Raw genomic sequence first — 20,030 nt, forward strand, 5'->3', positions numbered from 1 at the left:
GACTCAAAATATTCACCTCCACTTCGGTAAGGGATCCCAGTTCATGGACCAAGCTGTTCAGCTTTGTTGTTCTCAGAGTTTTGGTCTGAGGGCTCTTTTCAGCATCGTCACCAAACCCTGGACTGCCTCCAATTGTAGTTCGTTTGTGGTAACTAGTGGGTCCGTTGGTCCGATGGACCAAATTTTCAATGGTCTTCACAATCTTGTTGCATACCCGCCCTGCTGTACTGCTTGAGCAGTAGCTTGCCTTTCACCAAGCCCAGATGTGATTGGGGACAACGTGGGGATTATATGTTCGTTAGTATTATTGCCATATGATACGACTATTCTTATTATTGTTGAAAATATTATTCATGTTAATTATCCTTATTAACATGAATTATTCATGTTAACTTCACTACATCAATAGTATACCCCAAAGGAACCTCAATGCCAAATATCAGCATCATAGTACACATATTAAATGAATGGCAAGCTTCTAAATAACTTGCACCAAAAACTTTAACGTTGATGTGCTACAAAAAAGTTAAGTTCAAAAGAGGTCAAAAATTTTAAACATTTGAAATCATTTTTAAATTTCAACTTCACTACATCAATAATATACCCCAAAGGAACCTCCATGCCAAATATCAGCATCCTAGTACACATATTAAATGAATGGCAAGCTTCTAAATAACTTGCACCAAAAACAACATTTTCACGCTCACGCTCATGCTGGGGGTATCGCTATAGCTTTCTGTTCTTCGAACAGGCAAGCTAGTAAGTGCGTAATTAATGAATAGACGTACGTAATTGATAGACAAAAAATATGCAACCCCCCCACCACACACACACACACACACACACACACACACACACACACACACACACACACACACACACACACACACACACACACACACACACACACACACACAAACACACACACACACACACACACATACACAAATACACACACACATCCACATTTATAGTAGACATTCCCTGTCGATGGTATTTAAAATCTGAGTTTATTATTTCTTTATCAATAATCACTGGTGATGTCATTTCGACACTCTTCAGCTGTCAAGATCTCATGATCTCTCATTTTTCACCTCCTGGTATTCGGTCATTCTCTTGATTTGTCCATTATTTAAAGGAGCTCCAGCGCACGTTCGCACTTCAAGTTATACCCCGAAATAACCTGATCCACATCTCCTCCGTGTCTTCCGAGGCTGTGGTAAGTGTCCCATGAGTATTAATGCAGGAGCGAACAGAGATTTGTACTACATCTCGAGTACAAAAGGTTTGAGAGCTAAAGTCATTAGATGGTGGGATGGGGACCTCCGAATGGGCATTCTTAAGTTTTCCAATTGGTGCATTATGTAGGGGGAGCTGCTTAAAGTAGCCACCAAAATCCGTTTAAATTACATTTTGAGTACATGAATCAAACTGGTGCCAAGAGTTTAATATTGGCACTGTGGTTACCGATTTGTAATTCTTAAGTGACCCCTTTGGTGCACACCCCATTTAAGAAGGGTTCAAATATCAATTATGGTCAAATTCCTGTGAAGGAGGAAGTAAGATTGGTGTACTCAGGAACCAACATTTGCTACAGGTATTAAACTATTAGATAACTGCATGGAAGATGAAGAATCACTTGTGGGCCTCCATGACTCGTCATATATACTGTGTCGGTGTGTTGGTGATACATGTACATCAGCTGTGCAGCATAGTTGGTGCTGTGATTCTCATTTCATCATTCTGAATGTAGTAGTTACAGATATTTTACAACTGAGAGGTGAGTTTTATCTCGAGTTAGAGTAGTTCAGATAACATATATTAGGGACTCGAAGCCAATAACTTATTGTGGCTTGTGGTTAAATCGACGAATTGTCCACGAAAAGGGGTTTAGTATATCCCATAATTCAGCCTACAATTCATGGATCCCTGGCCCATTCTTGACTGCATCACCACGCACTGAGGTAACATTTGTTGAAGGTGACTGTTTTCGCTTTCTTTATTATTATTATATTCACTAATAATAATGTAAATCTTTTCTACCAGTAATACAAGAAATGGTGTCAGTGAACAGCACTACTTATTAGTCTCCGCCACAGAGCTGCAGATGTCTCTCATCCCATTATCTATCATTTTAGAATTAACACCAGTATTGATAAACTCTGGTGATACTGGTATTGTGTCGTATGTAATCCCAACTTTTTTGGATTTTATAACATGTTTTTGAAGCGCATTTTTGCTAGTTATGGCTTATGAATTTAATTTCATTTCAGCTGATAGGCCAGTGAAACAGATATGGAATCATCTGATCCTTCCAACAACGATGTTCCTGCATCCAGGCATTGTATTCTCCACATTGCCGGAAAGCCCTCAGAGAAGACACCACGTTGTGATGTTTTTCCATTCGATGACAAGAACTGGAGTACTGTGCAGGCTGCAGCTGAGAAAAGGTGTGTAAAACCCCAATTTCTGAAATCAGTGATCTATGACTTGGTTGTCAGCTTGCCTCAGAACCTGGATGAGAATGATGGGTATCATGTAGCCTGCGACAAGAAATTCACAGCCGTTACATCAACAACCTCAGTTCCTGGAGATAGACCATCTGACCTTAGTGAGAGGAGTTTGCCTCATTTGCATTCAAACGCAAGGGCAGATGACGAAGCTGAAATAGCATCATCATATGAAGATAACTGTTCTGATGAGGATAACTAGAATATTGTAACAGACAGGCAGACTGAGGCATAATTATACCAATAATAATAACTACTAGTGAACTCATAATTGTGGACATCTTCACAGTATAGGAATAGAACTTTTGCCTGGCTGTATGCGTATGACTCATCAGCAGTTTTAATGTTTTGTCTCATAAGATTTCGGGATACACTGATATCATTTTAAAATTTAGCATCATATAGATATGGACATCAAAAGAATTGATACATGACAAAAATTTTGTTTCCAAAGAGCAGAATGACTTCAAAGATATTCATGTAAGTGTTCCTTTGCAACATATAATTCAATACAAGTGTTTTACAACAGTAGCTTAGTGGATGCACTTCCTCTTGCCTAAAGTAGAAAAACTTTATTTTTTAATTTTTCACGATGCTTGTTCCATATGCACTGAATGTGTTGGGAAAATGACAAGGTCCAAATACTTTTACTGATCACTCGTTCTCCTCCCATGTATCGGTGCCATATCTACATGTCACACTTGATTTTGTTATTTAAATACAAGTAATTGATAGAAAAGTTAAAATTGATAGTTTCTTTGTTCTTCTATTCTATCAGATTCCAATTTCTATGCCTTCTATATGTTTTAAATCTTTCATGTCTTAAAAGTATAGATGGTCTTATGATGTTAACAGAGAACATAAATAGGATTTTAACCATAATTTATCAGAATTTGCCTTAATTCAGAATATGATGAAAAGCTTTATGTCTGATGGAATTTTACAGATGTCACTGGTTTAGTTGTGAATACATGTATGCGATATGATTAACTGACCGATTGATTAGATTTCAACGCCCTACTTCGCAGTATTTCAGCTATATCAGGCAACGTATTCAAAATAATCCAGTAATACTGTCACAACCATGAAAGTGACAATGTTCTGCTATGTTGGAAAACCAATATTCATCGAGACTAAGTTGTCAGACATGTGGTAACTCTAGCATGCTGCCCCAGAGCCAGAGGGCTACTCGGTAAGAAATGACCTTTGTTTCACCTGCTTTGTATTGATCTTATATTAATATCACGAAAACAGGTACTTGCATCTGACACCTTCTTAAATTGGTTTTGCACCAAAATGATCACTTAAGAACTAGTGATCCTTTTATTATGAAGGTCAAAATAATATTTGCACAACGTTTCGTTGATGTACTTGAGATGTGTTTTAAATGTGATAAAAAATAGCACCCTCTTTAGGCCGTTCTTAAATGGGTTTTGCATCAAATCCGTCACTTAAGAATTACATATCGGTAACCACAGTGCCAAAATTAAACTCTTGGCACCAGTTTGATTCATGTACTCAAAATGTAATTTCAACGGATTTTGGTGGCTACTTTAAGCAGCGCCCCCTACGTAATGCACCAATTGGAAAACTTAAGAATGCCCATTCGGAGGTCCCCACCCCACCATCTAATGACTTTAGCTCTCAAACCTTTTGTACTCGAGATGTAGTACAAATCTCTGTTAGCTCCCGGACTATATCTGGCAGTTGAGGTGCTTGTGGAGTAGCAGGAGCACGTTGTGGCGTTGTGGGGAAGAGGTGGAAGTTCCTTGTGACGAGATTGTGAGTAAATGTCGCGTTTGTAATGAAAATGTAAGCGTGGGTTGTTGCGGGGATTTTTAGTAGTTGTATGAAGTTGTTGTGGTGATCATGGTACCGTTTGGTGAGCGGAATGAAGGTCTGAGGCGAAATGGAAAATTGGCGCAAATGAGGAGCTCGCGGCGTGCTTGCTTGGTTACTAGTAGTTGGTATGTGTGCTTGCTTGGTTACCAGTAGTTGGTGTGTGTGCTTGCTTGGTTACTAGTAGTTGGTGTGTGTGCTTGTTTGGTTACTAGTAGTTGGTGTGTGTGCTTGCTTGGTTACTAGTAGTTGGTGTGTGTGCTTGCTTGGTTACTAGTAGTTGGTGTGTGTGCTTGCTTGGTTACTAGTAGTTGGTGTGTGTGCTTGCTTGGTTACTAGTAGTTGGTGTGTGTGCTTGCTTGGTTACTAGTAGTTGGTGTGTGTGCTTGTTTGGTTACTAGTAGTTGGTGTGTGTGCTTGTTTGGTTACTAGTCGTTGGTGTGTGTGCTTGCTTGGTTACTAGTAGTTGGTGTGTGTGCTTGCTTGGTTACTAGTAGTTGGTGTGTGTGCTTGCTTGGTTACTAGTAGTTGGTGCGTGTGCTTGCTTGGTTACTAGTAGTTGGTACGTGTGTTTGCTTGGTTACTAGTAGTTGGTGCATGTGCTTGTTTGGTTACTAGTAGTTGGTGTGTGTGCTTGTTTGGTTACTAGTAGTTGGTGTGTGCTTGCTTGGTTACTAGTAGTTGGTATGTGTGCTTGTTTGGTTACTAGTAGTTGGTGTGTGCTTGCTTGGTTACTAGTAGTTGGTGTGTGTGCTTGCTTGCACGTTTCATGTGAGAGAAATGGTGTAGCAAAGGAGTGGAAGAACTGCAGGGGTTGAAGATTAAAGAGGTATAAGAGGTCTAAGTGAAGGAGTTCCGAATACACTTACTATTGAAATAACTGCCATGGGATCACTGTATGTTGTGTGCCATTGCCCTGGAGGCATGCGGTTTTTACAGAATCACAACAATAGATTTACTTGGAATAAAAAAATGTGTCTGTTTAGTCACAGAGAGTGCCTCTTTTAAAAGCCTGTCTTTCCGGGATTGAAGAAGGAGAAGCAGGACCTGGAGCTTCAATACAGCGGTTCCAACAACGGCAGCCACAATGACAACTAATATGTGTTGTAAAAGATCCTTGTTTATGTGTTTCACCTCATTTCACATCCTCATTGAGACTCACAGACAGGCATGCAATATGTTTGTGAAGCACAACAACTTATCCTTTGATTAACCCCTTCAGCAAAGTGGCCGGTAGGCATGTGTAGTGTTTATTAAAACATATTGCATGCCTGTCTGTGAGTCTCAATGAGGATGTGAAATGAGGTGAAACAAGGTGAAATGAGATTTCAGAGTTGGTAACAAAGAGTTGGAGTCATGTATCACCTGTTCCAGTGCTTTTAGGGTCATGTTCCAACAATCCCCATTGATGAACCTTCCATTCCTTCACCTGACTCCTATTTTGTCATAAAGCACCAGATGATGCTTAATTAGCTCCATTAACATCTCAGTCGGCATTGCAATGGGACAAAGGCTAGTCCGAGAGTGCTCATACCCACGATATAAAGGACACAAACAACAGGTATGAAGAACAAATCTAACGTGTTAGAGAGGGTCGTGGTCGTGGACATCGCGTCAACAGCGGTAAAACCCGGAATTAATTTATTTATATGACTTTTACAATCTTTTTTAAAATTAATATTGAATTATATATTTTAACAATGTAGAGCACAAATCACTTTCTTGTCACTTCCAAGAACCTGCAGTTTTGCAGTACTTGGACAAGGTGTATAAAGGTGGTGTATAAGACTGCTTTAATAGTGCTAAACTTCCAGAATTTTTAAAAAGATCATTAAAATTTAAAATCATTATTTTATTAAGATTGAAGTTTAAACTTGAACACTGCGTGGGGTATCATGTTCTATGAACTCTCGAGTGCGTTTCAGATAAAGAAACAGGCGACGCCATTGCTATCGGGTGACAGACTGACAGAGGTCCAACTGCAGCTCCAGAACATTTGAAGTGAGATAAGGATGAGTTGAGGAGCCTTCAAGCTCGATCATTCATTTACTTGTCCACCGGTGATTAATCTGCCACTTGTGTGCTTTCGCAAATGAAGAAAACTGTACAGATAATGGAACTGGAAGGGGAGAGTTACAGGAACAACAGAGGGGGCAAAGGTCGCAAACAAACAGATACACACAATCAAATTGTACAAAGGTTGGAAACAGACATGTAATCAGTGCACAAAGATAAGGACACGGAGGAGAAGGAAAAATCACTTCCCTCCTCATTACTATTACATCTTCGTCTTACAAAAGCACAATTCGTTTGCATCAAATTATGAAATAAATGCGAATAATATTCCGTCTCAATGAGACAATGAACTTTCACCACGTTGTCCCTTGAGAATGGTTGAGCAGCTTTACCTCCTCGTGATTGGATAACCAACCATACCTTAAAGAATTTAACATCTCCAACTGAGGACGTGTAAGGTCCATGAGTCAAAGGAACGTACACCTCTACCAGGATTGGAAAAAATAAACCCATTTCATCTAAACGACACGTTTTCTTAACTGTTCACATATTACGTACGTACATTCATAAAACATCTCGGTTTACAGAGACCGGAATCAAATTTTACAGCTTATTAACTCAACCCCAATACAGAATGTAATTCCCTTGAGCTTCGGCCCTTACATTCGTTTTCTGGACAGAGCAAAATACGAACACTCAACACAAAAGAGGACATTCAAGTTACACACACACACACACACACACACACACACACACACACACACACACACACACACACACACACACACACACACACACACACACACACACACACACACACACACACACACGGAACCTTCCGCGAGACCCGATTATCCCACGTCATTGAGTTTGAAGAAGCCGCTTTGTTGTTCTCTTCACAAATGTGGAGAGGACCTCGGTCTCAGTGAAGCTGAGAAACACTGGGAGCACATCAAGGAGCGCATCCTATAGTGCATGACTGGTCGGGGTACACTTTGTCCTTAAGAAGCCAACTCCACCGAAGCAGGTACTCATACATGCTGTCTTCCAGGTCGGCCATGGCACCACACACCACACAGAAATACCACACACGACCACTGGCCACACCATGAGCAAGTCTCCCCTCACTCTCCTTTCTGGTTCATTTCTGGTTCGTACCCAGTTATCTCTTTCTCTATTTTTCAGCCCCCTTCTTGCTGTGTTTGCACTTGCATCCAACTTGTTCACCCCCTGTGTCCTGCACATCCTTGCTCTCATTCTTCCCCTTGTCCATTCTTCTTCCAAGTGCACCTCTGTCATGTTCCTCTACCCTGTTGTTGGTCTGTTTCCCCCCACCACCCCTCCAATGATCTAGGTATTCTATGAATATTGACCTTGTAAAAAAAAAAAAAAAAAAAAGTAGGTTCATATTCTTTCCGAGCCCCATGTCGGGATACAAGGAATCTCTCCTGCAAAACTGTACTGATTCTTCACCATTGAGAGCTCGGGTGAAAAACGACATGTAGCACGATATCTCAAAAAGTTATGATTATTATCATTTTATTTTTTTTGGATACATTGTCGAGGCTCGTATGAGAGGTAACACCCAACGCACAGCAAGGATGGTATGAGACAAGAGGGGCGGGAGTGGGAAGGACAAACAGTGGGGAACAGAGACATTAGGGGATCTGTGGAAGGGAGAGGGATGGGGCGGCGAACATGTGGTAAACAAGATGGACACCACAGGGACTTTCAGGAAGGAAAGCAGGGAATTTGAAGGAGGTGGGTTTGGGTTGGATTAACGGGGGTAGAAAAGATCGAGGATTTGGATGGGGAACGATAAGAGGTGGTGGTGAACAGCTGTTTTGAAGGCCTGGAGGGAAGAATAGGATTGAAGAGAGTGAGGGAGTTTATTCCAAAGGTGGGAAAAAAGAGGAATGGAAGAGTGAAGGTGAGCAGTGATTCGTGATTTTGGTAGTTTTACCAGAAGGGGGTTGCTGGTGGACCTTGAGCACCCTGTGGAAATATGGTGGGGGGGGGGACTTATAGCAGAAAGAGCGGGGGGCGGGGGGGGAGACTGGAGAGGAGACCAGTCTTCTGGTAGAAGAGAGAAAGACCATGTCTGGCATTGAGGACCTCCATCCATTGTTGGGAGAGCAGAAGCAGCATATCCAGGGTAGAGTGACCTGGTCTGAAACCAAATTGATGATCGGAAATCAAGCCATTGGAGAAGAGGAAGGATTTGATGTCTGAAGCGATGATTGATTCCATAACCTTGCTGATGATTGATTAGGAGAAGGCTGATTGGTCTGTAGTTGCAGGGATTTGTTTTTTCACCTTTTTATGCAGGGCGGTGATGTTTGCTGATTTCCAAGCAGATGGCAGATGACCTTGGGCAAATGAGAGGGTGAATAGAACAGAGAGAGGGTGAGCAAGAGCAGAGGAGCAGGTTTTTAAGACACGTGGGCTGATGCCGTCGACTGGTTGCAGAATCTGAGTCAAGGTTTGACAGTAAGCTCTCCACCTTGTCAGGAGAAATGGACACAGAGTGCAGGGACAGTTGGGTGCGACTGGGTAAGGTGGGTACGAAAAGCAATGGGTTTTGGACAAGATTTTGATGCAAACATCAAGTTTAGGCATTCAGCCTTTTCACGTGCGGTATCAGCAGTGTGGCCATTTGAGGTAAGGGAGGGAATGGAGGGGAACATACCCCAGAAACAGATTTGATTGGACTCCACCAGGATTTTGAGGAGGGAGAGAGGTTTGAAAGTTCAGACTTGAGATGAGAAAGATGTTGTTTTCTGGCTCTCCTGAGGGTAGATACACACTCGTTCCGAGCTTTATGGAAGGAACTGAGATTCCCCTCAGTTGAGTTTGCTTCCCATGAGGCAAAGGTAAGTTGTTTCAGGACAACTGCCTCGCCACAAGCTTCAGTGAACTATGGGCGGGATGAAGGGTAGGACAACTGAAGACTTCTTCTTCCTCTTTCGGCTTGCTCCCGTTAGGGGTCGCCACAGCGGACCAACTGTCTCCATTTTGCTCTATCCTCCACATCTTCCATTGACACTCCAACCACCCGCATGTCCGCCCTCACCGCATCCATGAACCTCTTCTTTGGCCTTCCTCTTCTCCTCCTGCCTGGCGGCTCCATCTTCAACATCCTTCTCCCGATATACTCTGTTTCCCTCCTGTGCACATGTCCAAACCATCTCAATCTCGCCTCTCTCACTTTGTCTCCAAACCGTCCTACCTGCGCTGTCCCTCTAATACACTCATTTCTTATCCTATCCATCCTCGTCACTCCCAACGAGAATCGCAGCATCTTTAACTCTGCCACCTCCAGCTCTGCTTCCTGTCTTTTTGTTAGCGCCACCGCCTCCAAACCATACAACATAGCTGGTCTCACTACCGTCTTGTATACTTTCCGCTTAACTCTTGCAGCTACCCTTCTGTCACAAATCACTCCTGCAACTCTTCTCCACCCACTCCATCCTACCTGCGCTCTCTTTTTCACTTCTCTCCCACACTCTCCGTTACTTTGGACAGTTGATCCCAAGTATTTAAACCCATCCACCTTCCCCACCTCAACTCCTTGCACCAGCACCATACCACCACCCTCGCTCTCATTTACGCACATGTACTCCGTCTTACTCCAACTGACTATCATTCCCCTTCTCTCCAGTGCGTACCTCCACCTCTCAAGGCTCGCCTCAGCCTGCTCCCTCCTCTCCCTACAGATCATGATGTCATCCGCAAACATCATCGTCCATGGAGACTCCAGTCTGATCTCGTCCGTCAACCTGTCCATCACCATTGCAAACAGGAAAGGGCTCAGAGTCGATCCTTGGTGCAATCCCACTTTAACCTTAAACCGGTCCGTCATTCCTACCGCACACCTCACCGCTGTCACACTGTCCTCATACATATCCTGCACGATCCTCACATACTTCTCCAACACTCCCGACTTCCTCATACAATACCACAACTCCTCTCTTGGCACCCTATCATAAGCTTTCTCTAAATCCACAAACACACAATGTAACTCTTTCTGGCCTTCCCTATACTTCTCCATCAACATTCTCAAAGCAAACATCGCATCAGTGGTGCTCTTTCCTGGCATAAACCCATATTGCTGCTCACAGATCATCACCTCTCCTCTCAACCGAGCTTCCACTACTCTTTCCCACAACTTCATGGTGTGGCTTAACAACTTTATCCCTCTGTAATTTCCACAGCTCTGCACATCACCCTTATTCTTGAAAATCGGAACCAGTACACTTAATCTCCACTCCTCCGGCATCCTCTCACTTTCCAAGACTTTATTAAACAATCTGGTTAACAACCCCACTGCCATCTCTCCTAAGCACTTCCATGCCTCCACTGGTATACCATCTGGGCCAACCGCCTTTCCACTTTTCATCTTCTTCATAGCAGTCCTCACTTCATCCTTACTGATCCACCCCACTTCCAGATTCACTATCTCCACCTCTTCCAACCTTCTCTCTCTCTCATTTTCTTCATTCATCAGCTCCTCAAAGTACTCCATCCACCTTCTCAACACACTCTCCTCGCTCGTCAGCACATTCTCATTTGCGTCCTTTATCACCCTAACCTGCAGCACATCCTTCCCAGCTCGGTCCCTCTGTCTTGCCAATCGGTATAAATCCTTTTCCCCTTCTTTTGTATCCAACTTCTCATACAGCTCGTCATATGCCTTTTCCTTGGCCTTTGCCACCTCTCTTTTGCTTTTCGACGCCAATCCTTGTACTCCTGCCGACTTTCTTCATCTCTCTGACTATCCCACTTCTTTTTCGCCAACCCCTTCTTCCTTATACTTTCCTGTACTTCCTCATTCCACCACCAAGTCTCCTTATCTTCCTTCCTCTGTCCAGATGTCACACCAAGTACCTTCCTAGCTATCTCCCTCACAACTTCTGCTGTCGTTGCCCAATCATCCCACCCATCTTTACCACCATCCAACGCCTGTCTCACCTCCTCCCTAAATTTCACGCAACAGTCTTCCTCCTTCAGCTTCCACCATCTGGTCCTTGGTTCAGCCCTCGCTCTCTTCCTCAACCTCACCTCTAAAGTCATCCTACAGACCACCAATCGATGCTGTCGAGCTACACTCTCCCCTGCCACAACCTTACAGTCACTAATCTCTTTCAGGTTGCATCTCCTACTTAAGATGTAATCCACCTGTGTGCACTTTCCTCCACTCTTGTATGTCACCCTGTGTTCCTCCTTATTCTTGAAATACGTGTTTACCACTGCCATTTCCATTCTTTTTGCAAACTCTACCACCATTTGCCCTTCCACATTTCTCTTGTTGAGACCGTACCTCCCCATCACCTCCTCATCCTCTTTATTCCCTTCCCCAACATGTCCATTGAAATCTGCTCCAATCACCACTCTTTCATCCTTGGATACACTCTCCACCACTTCATCTAACTCACTCCAGAAATCTTCTTTATATTCCATCTCACACCCCATATGTGGGGCATATGCACTGATGACATTCATCATCACCCCTTCAATTTCCAACTTCACACTCATCACTCGGTCAGACACCCTCCTCACCTCCAATAACCTCTTGACATGATCTTCCTTCAGGATTATCCCGACACCATTTCTCCTCCCATCCACACCATGGTAGAACAGTTTGAAACCACCTCCAATGCTCCTAGCCTTACTCCCCATCCACTTGGTCTCTTGTACACACAGTATGTCCACCTTTCTTCTCTCCATCATATCAGCCAACTCTCGCCCTTTGCCAGTCATCGTCCCAACATTCAGAGTTCCAACTCTCACCTCCACACTTCTACCCTTCCCCCTCTCCCACTGCCTCCGGACTCGCCTTCCCCGTCTCCTTCTCCTCCTTTGCCCAGCAGTAGCACAATTTCCACTGGTACCCTGCTGACCACCGGTACCGGTGGCGGTCGTTGGTAACCCGGGCCTCGACCGATCCGGTATGGAAATTCGTTTTGTTGTCCGCATAATGATTTGGCATAGGTTTTTACGCCGGATGCCCTTCCTGACGCAACCCTGGTCACCTCTTACGACACACAGGGATATGGTACACCTATTCTAACTGGGGCATACACCGAGCCCAGTACAACTGGTGCTCATTTCGCCGACCTCGGAAGGATGGCAGGCTGAGTCAACCCCCTGGTGTTTTCGACTTGGTATATATATATATATATATATATATATATATATATATATATATATATATATATATATATATATATATATATATATATATATATATATATATATATATATATATATATATATATATATATATATATACATACATACATATATTAATTCAGTGTCCCAACGGGGCTTGAACTCAGGACCTCTTGGGTCCCAAGCCACTGCCCTTACCACTGCGCCAACACCAGGCTTGAAGGACAACTTTTGGTTTCAGACCAGGTCACTCTACCCTAGATATGCTGCTACTGCTCTCCCATCAATGGATGGAGGTCCTCAATGCCAGACAGGAAATCCGAGCCGTATCCCTGGACATATCACGTGCTTTTGACACAGTCTGGCACCCTGCCCTACTCACCAAACTCTCTTCCCATGGTATTCAAGGCCATCTCCACTCATGGCTCGCAGACTTCCTCTCCTGTCGCAGTCAACGTGTGGCCCTAAATGGAGTTCTTTCATCCCCTCTTCCTGTGCAGGCTGGAGTTCCTCAAGGTAGCGTTCTGGGCCCTGTTCTTTTTCTGGTTTTCATCAATGATCTCTCGGACTCTCTGGAAAATCCTCTATTTCTCTTTGCCGATGACTCCACCCTCTGCCGTACCATCTGTCATCCCTCAGACCGGCAAGCAGCAGCTTCTTCGCTCACTGCAGATCTGGATAAAATCACAAACTGGTCCAACACGTGGAACATGTCTTTCAATCCAGACAAATCTCACACTCTCACTATGTCTCTTCGAAAGGACCGTTTACAAAACCCCCCATCCACTTTCTCAACAATCCTCTGGAAGAAGTCTTTTCTTTCAAGCTTCTGGGTCTCACTATCTGCCATGACCTTTCCTGGGAAAGTCACATTTCCAACCTTGCCTCAAAAGCCAGTCGCCGACTGGGAATCCTCCGTCGTGCAAAGTCCTTCCTCGGCCCTCTTGAGCTCCTGACCACTTACAAAGCTTTTGTCCGTAGCCTGATGGAGTACTGCTCTCCCCTCTGGGCTGGTGCTCCTGCCTCCCACCTTTCTCGACTTCACGCTGTCGAAACCAGGGCTTTTAAGATCATTGGCATCTCCCGCAATGAAGCTGAGTCTTTGGGCCTCTCACTCAATCACCGCAGGTTGGTCGGTGGTCTTTCTGTCTTCTACCGACTCCTCTCCAGCCTTGCCCCCTGCTCTCTCTGTGATTTGTCCCAACCACATTTCCACAGGGCGCTCAAGGTCCGCCAACAACCCCTTCTGGTAAAACTACCAAAATCACGAATCACTGCTCATCTTCACTCTTTCATTCCTCTTTTTCCCACCTTTGGAATAAACTGCCTCACTCTGTCCAATCCCATTATTCCCTCCAGGCCTTCAAAACAGCTGTTCACCACCACCTCTTATCTTCCCCCATCCAAATCCTCGATCTTTTCTACCCCCGATAATCCACCCAAGCCCACTTCCTTCAATTCTCCTGCTTTCCTTCCTGAAAGTCCCTTTAATGTCCATCTTCCCCTCGCCATGTTCCCCGTCCCATCCCCATCCCTCTCCCTTCAACAGTTCACCTGTCTCTGTTCCCCAATGTTTTGTCCCTTCCACTCCCGCCCCTCTTGTCTCATGCCTCCTTGCTGTGAGTTGTGTGTTAGCTCTCATACGAGCCTCGACCAAGGTATACAAAAAAAAAAAAAAAAAAAAAAAAAAAAAAAAAAAAACTGAAGACGAGAGGGGATAAATCTGTACATGAGAGAGAACAAGTTTCTTTGAAAGAATTCCCAGGATGAGTCGATGTTGGAAAAAGTAGTGATGGGAGACCAGTCTCGAAGTTTGAGGGCTGCTTTGAGACCCTGCCAGTCAGGCTGAGTGAAATGCCAGACTCGACGGTGCTAAGGTGGTTCTCTAATAACAGCCAGAGAGATGTTTACTTTGACAAGCAAGTGGTCAGAAGAACCGATTCGAGAGAAGGAAGAACAGCAGATGTTTTCAGGGAAATTTGTCAAAATCAGATCCAGAAGAGATGGAGTAGCATTGGTTGAGATCCGGGTCGGGAAGTTGACCGATTGAGTCAGTCCCAATGTGTCGCAGAAGTCTATTGCTGAAGTGCCATGACAGGTGAGAGAGGTACCCACACCCAGCCAACGAGCACGATGACAATTGAAGTCGCCACATATGAGGAAGAGAGAGTTGGGATGAGAGGATAGAAGTTGGTTCATGTTTTCGGAGAGCGAGATGTAGATGGAGTCATCACTGTTTGGTGGACGGTAAAACACACATATAAACATGAGGTGGGAGTGGAGGGGAAGCCGTAGCCAGAGGTATTCCTGGGGGTGTGGGGGAGTGAGGGCAGTGCATGGAAAGTGAGGAATAGAGTCTTTGATGAAGAGAGCAACTCCTCCACCAGGACGAGGCTCAGGTCTGTCATACCGGAGGAGGGAGTAACCAGGGAGAGATACTTGGGAGTCAGAGACGTCTTGAGGGAGGAAAGTTTCTGTTAGGCAGATTGTGTCTGGTTTGTCAGTGGCAACTTGTATGGAAATATCTGTCAGGTTTGAGCAAAGGCCCCGGATATTTGAGGTCCACACTGTTAATGAAGAGGGAGGGGAGGGGGAGGGTAGGACAAGGGAGGAGGGGGGGAGGTAAGGAGAGTTGTTGAAAGAGTGTTGGGGATTGCAGAATAGCAAGGGGAGGGGGCTGCATGAGGAGGAGAAAAGGCTCTGTGGTGCTGGGTTGAGGTACAGTGGCGAGTAATAAGAGAGGGGACAGAAGGCAGTTGAGGATTTGAGGAGGTGGAGTGATGAGATGGAGGAGAGATGGCAGGAGAATGGGGCAGCTTTGTGGATGTGAGGGGGATGGGCAACTTTGAGAAGGGTGAGTGGGGAGAGTTGAGGGAGAAAGGTGAGGGGGGAGTTTTTGAGAAAGGTGAAGTGGAAGCTTGGAGGGTAAAGAGTGTGATGGTTGCTTTGATAGGGAGGGGTGAGAGGAGTGAGTTGGCACTGAAGTTGGAAAAAAAAGGATGATTGATGGAAAACGAACATTCATAGCAAACTGGTTTTTTATTTTTAGTTCAGATATGCGATTAAAGACATTCCTTGATGGATGCAAGAAAGGCGAATTAAGAGAATGGAGAGAAGAAACGCTGTAACAGTTGGATTTTTTTAGACAAGATATGAAGGAAAGGTCGAATTGAGAATTGAGAGCAGTCTGTTTAAATAGTAGAAGAGTAGTGAATTATGATACAGTAATGAGAACCACACGTGTGAAAGAGGAAGATGAAGCATTATAAGAGATCGTTTTTATTATTATTATTATTATTATTATTATTTTTTGATAGAGATTGCATAAGAGTAGGTAAAGGAAAGGTTGAAGAAAAAATAATGAGGTGAACGGTGCATTTGGATCGGTAAACACAGAGGGTAGGAACAGATCATGTGGTTACGGGAAGTGCATAGTTAAAAGTGAATTTATTTATTTATTTTATTTATTTTTTAAGTAGGGATTGCATATGATTCGGAAAAAAGGAAAGGTTGAAGTGAAATCGTGGAGGTGTCTGGTGAATTTGGATTGGTAAATGCAGAGTGAAGCTGATGGATCGATGAAAAGTACCAGGAAGAGGGTCGAGAGACACGTGGTTTCAGGAGGTGTGTAGTTAGAAAGGATACAAGGGAAATTTTTTTTGATGGATTTTTGAAGATTAGGTAAGATTTGGGAATGGCTGGTTGTAAGAAGAAATCGTGAAGGTAATGGTGAGAGTGGGTCAGCTCAAGTAGAAGAAAGGTGGTGTGCCCGCAGAAGGAGAAAGAAGAAGAAGATGGATCGGTACTTGTGGGTATGGAGGGAGAAAGGGTTGTTGGTTTTTTTTGTTGTTGTTAATTTTTTTTAATACAAGTCAAGAAACAGAGGGTGTAGTTGGGAGGAATAGATGGGGGTGTTGGGAAAAGTGGGGAAAATAGGAATTGAAGGTAATAGGGAGAGAATACAAATAAAAACTATTGTACATCGAGAGGGGAAGGACGGGTAGGCCTCAAGCAACCCGGTAAGACAATGTCGACGAAAACTCACAAAATAGCATGAATTTTGAACAAAACCGAACTTGGAACACACAGTAAACATGTAGGTGAGAAAATAAGCAGTTAAAACGGGACAAATAACGACCGGAAACTTAACTTTGAGAAAGTTGGCAAAAACCCCTCAGAGAAGCTGCCATTTCCCCAAAACCAGAATTGGAAATTATGGACGGAGTGGGACAAAACTTGGTGGGTGAGTTGGTTAGGTGACGAGAACAAGTTGATTTGATTTTGGTTCAGGTCTGGATGCAGATCCAGCATATCAGTGGGATACAAAATGTAAACTGCTCAGCCTCGTGGGGGATATACTCTCTTCCGAGTGTCGTTCTACTTTATACCTGTGTTTATGGAAATATGATGGCAGTTCTCCTGTCATATATCCTTTTACTATGACCATTGCTCATTGCTTATTATCATGTCAAAATGGCCACCATTATGACAATACATTAATCAGGCGTACTAAAATATGCAATGTTGTCACAAAAATATCCATTGTTGTGCCAAACACCCTTCATTTCTGTGACTAAAAGGCCATCAGTGTGAAAAATTGGCCAACACTGCCCCACAATTGGCCGGCGTTATGCCAAAATCTCTATTGTTGTGGTAAAGTTCCCTTTGTGTCCAAACTCCCATCATTTTGTCCAACTGCTCGTCATTGAGTCAATGTGACACTCACAGACACTGAGGGCAGCCAGCATCCGCAAGGACACTTCCGGAGCTGGACATGTAGGAAAGAGCGGCTGCAAGACGTAGTTGGAGAAGGTGAGTGAGATCACGGCCTGGTTTGTAGGATAGATCACCAGCAGTGCCGACCACAACCGCAGGAACCTGAGATCAGACAGATGAGGGTTAAAAAGGAAATATTCTCTGAACAAGAAGTGGAGCCTTTCTTGTAGACAAAAGTTATTTTCCAAAAAAGGTAATGTGATAGCAAGTCGTGAATCATATTCAATGTATTTGGTCATATTTCTGCAAAACTAAGAATAAATACTTCCATGGTAAACTTAACCTTGACCCATGGCTAACTTCCTCTCAACCTCATTTTGGAGAATGCTCCACAAACATCAACCATGGTAAAACTAGCCCAGACTTACCGAGAGCTAGCACTCACCCAGGTTCAACCAGAGCAAACAGATTCAGCCAAATCAGTATTAACCATCACACACCCAAATCAGTATTAACCCTTACACAGCCAAATCAGCAATAACCCTCATACAGCCAAATCAGTATTAACCCTTACACAGCCAAATCAGTATTAACCATCACACACCCAAATCAGTATTAACCCTTACACAGCCAAATCAGCACTAACCCTCATACAGCCAAATCAGTACTAACCCTCATACAGCCAAATCAGTACTAACCCTCATACAGCCAAATCAGCACTAACCCTCATACAGCCAAATCAGCACTAACCCTCACACAGTTTAAAAATTAAATAATAATCGTATCCAGATACGGATTCAGATCTTCACCCAAATCGAATCAATTTGTCGGGGTCACACACCCAACTTGTCCTCCAAGTTTCATCCGAATCTGTCTACAACTTTTTGAGATATCGTGTTATATTGTTGTGGGCCGGGGGTCGGTGGCGAGGAGCGACCGCTAGGTGGAGCAGTAGGGTCGTCTCCACCGAACACCCGGAATTGCAAGGTCGTAACCCTTGGATAACTCCAAAGGTCACAGGTCACTTAAGGACTGTGCTCGCCAATTCTCTGACGGTGTGGGGTAGGGTTAATAGCCAAATTTAAATATACCTAAGTACCCACGTCATCAAATTACAGGGGAAGTCACATCCTCGACGGACTATGTCGAACCGGGTCGCTCTAGCGACCTCGGTCCGGTGTTCACCGAGCGGAATTACCAAAGTCCGTCGGTCCAAACGACAACTTACAGCCCAATCGGCTTACTGGTTCTCAAGCACGAACCATGCTGGGTCAATAATAGAAAGCACAACAACGAGCTGGTACATTGAACAATTGGGGGTTTATTTATAATACGTCAGGGGGGCACAAAAAGAGCAGAGTTAAACCGACTATCAGAAATGCAATTTACAATGTACAAGGCACTTAAACAATTGCTACTTATAGACTGGGCCCAGAGACACACACGCACACACCCAAAAGAAATGGTGGCCATGGCCTTTATTTGACTCTTCAGCTCAGGAGGGAAGGCGAGCTGAGGGTAAGAATTCGGTCGGGCACCTTTCCTCCTCATGCGGTCTGGTCGAGACGAGCTGGTTCGGGGGGGGGGGACTCGAACCCACACCTTCGTCGCCGCACCAAGCACCAGTACAGGGACCGCGCTCTCCAACCAGCCATGCACGAAAAAACCAAGACTAAGGAGAAAACCAGAGACGACGATGACCCAAGAACAGACGAACTAGCCAGCACCAAGACCCGCGACCCCCAAGACGACCAACGTTCCCCAGCCTGGCGTTCCTTTATTTCTTTCTTGTCCGGGGTGAGAAAATCGCCATCTGAGGCGATCTCCATCCTCGTTGGCTGGGGTGTCGTGGGAAAGTCGCTCTCTGTTGCAATCTCCACCCTCATTGGCCGGGGTGTCGTGGGAAAGTCACCCTCTGTGCGTGATTGGACAAGGGGCACGCCACTGCCTTCCTGGGCGGAGTCTCGATCTGAGGCGATGGAAAACTCCGCCCACGTACGTGGCTGGACACGCGTGTGTAATGGCGCGATGTGCGAAGTGAAGGAGTGATGGTTTCGGTTGGCTGGAGGCTCGATTTGTATTGCAAAAACCCTGACTTAAAAGTAACTCGCAGCACACACATGTAATTCCCATTAGACACAGGTAGAGGACCCTAACTATAAACACATACTTATCGAGATAACTAAACTTGGGGACTGCTGTCTGTTTGTGTGTAAATGGCTTCCAAATCCATAACAAAATATCGTTTTTGGTCCTATCTCTCAATGGTGAAGAATCACTCAAAAAGTTATTGTATCCAGATCTGGATCAGGATCTTCACCAAAACCTAATCAGTTTGTCCTTGTCACACACCCACATCAATTCAGCCTTACCCTTTAAATCTCTTTAGAACTCATTAGAATTACCCTTTAGAGTTTAGAACCTATTAGAATTATCCTTTAGAACCAATTAGAATTACCCTTTAGAACCAATTAGAATTACCCTTTAGATCACATTAGAATCACCCTTTAGAACATTTTAGAACCCCCTATAATTACCCTTTATAACTATTCAGAATTACCCTTTAGAACCCATTAAAATTACCCTTTACAACCCTTTATAAATACCCTTTAGAAACCTTCAGAATTACCCTCTCAAACTCATTATAATGACCCATTAAAACCCATATGAATTACCCTTTAGAACCTTTCAGAATTACCCTTTAGAACCCATTAGAATTACCCTTTAGAACCCTTCAGAATTAACCTTTCAAACTTTTATCACTGTCAGGTCAGGTCA

At 44.0% G+C, this 20,030-nt stretch overlaps 1 protein-coding gene across 4 annotated transcripts in view; it reads right to left on the reverse strand.

The window, feature by feature from the left end:
• The window catches only part of LOC147012453 (large neutral amino acids transporter small subunit 2-like), a 56,604-nt gene that overhangs the window by 25,509 nt on the left and 11,065 nt on the right, over window positions 1-20,030 (reverse strand). For all 4 annotated transcript variants that reach the window (XM_085856709.1, XM_085856711.1, XM_085856708.1 and 1 more), the window contains one exon: window positions 17,263-17,414. In XM_085856709.1, coding sequence (XP_085712835.1) covers window positions 17,263-17,414 — 152 coding nt within the window. The remainder of the gene's footprint in view (window positions 1-17,262; window positions 17,415-20,030) is intronic.

This window comes from Eptatretus burgeri, chromosome 15 (genome assembly GCF_056783735.1).
Source record: "Eptatretus burgeri isolate ZD-2024b chromosome 15, Ebu_testis_v1, whole genome shotgun sequence".
Taxonomy (NCBI): Eukaryota; Metazoa; Chordata; class Myxini; order Myxiniformes; family Myxinidae; genus Eptatretus; species Eptatretus burgeri.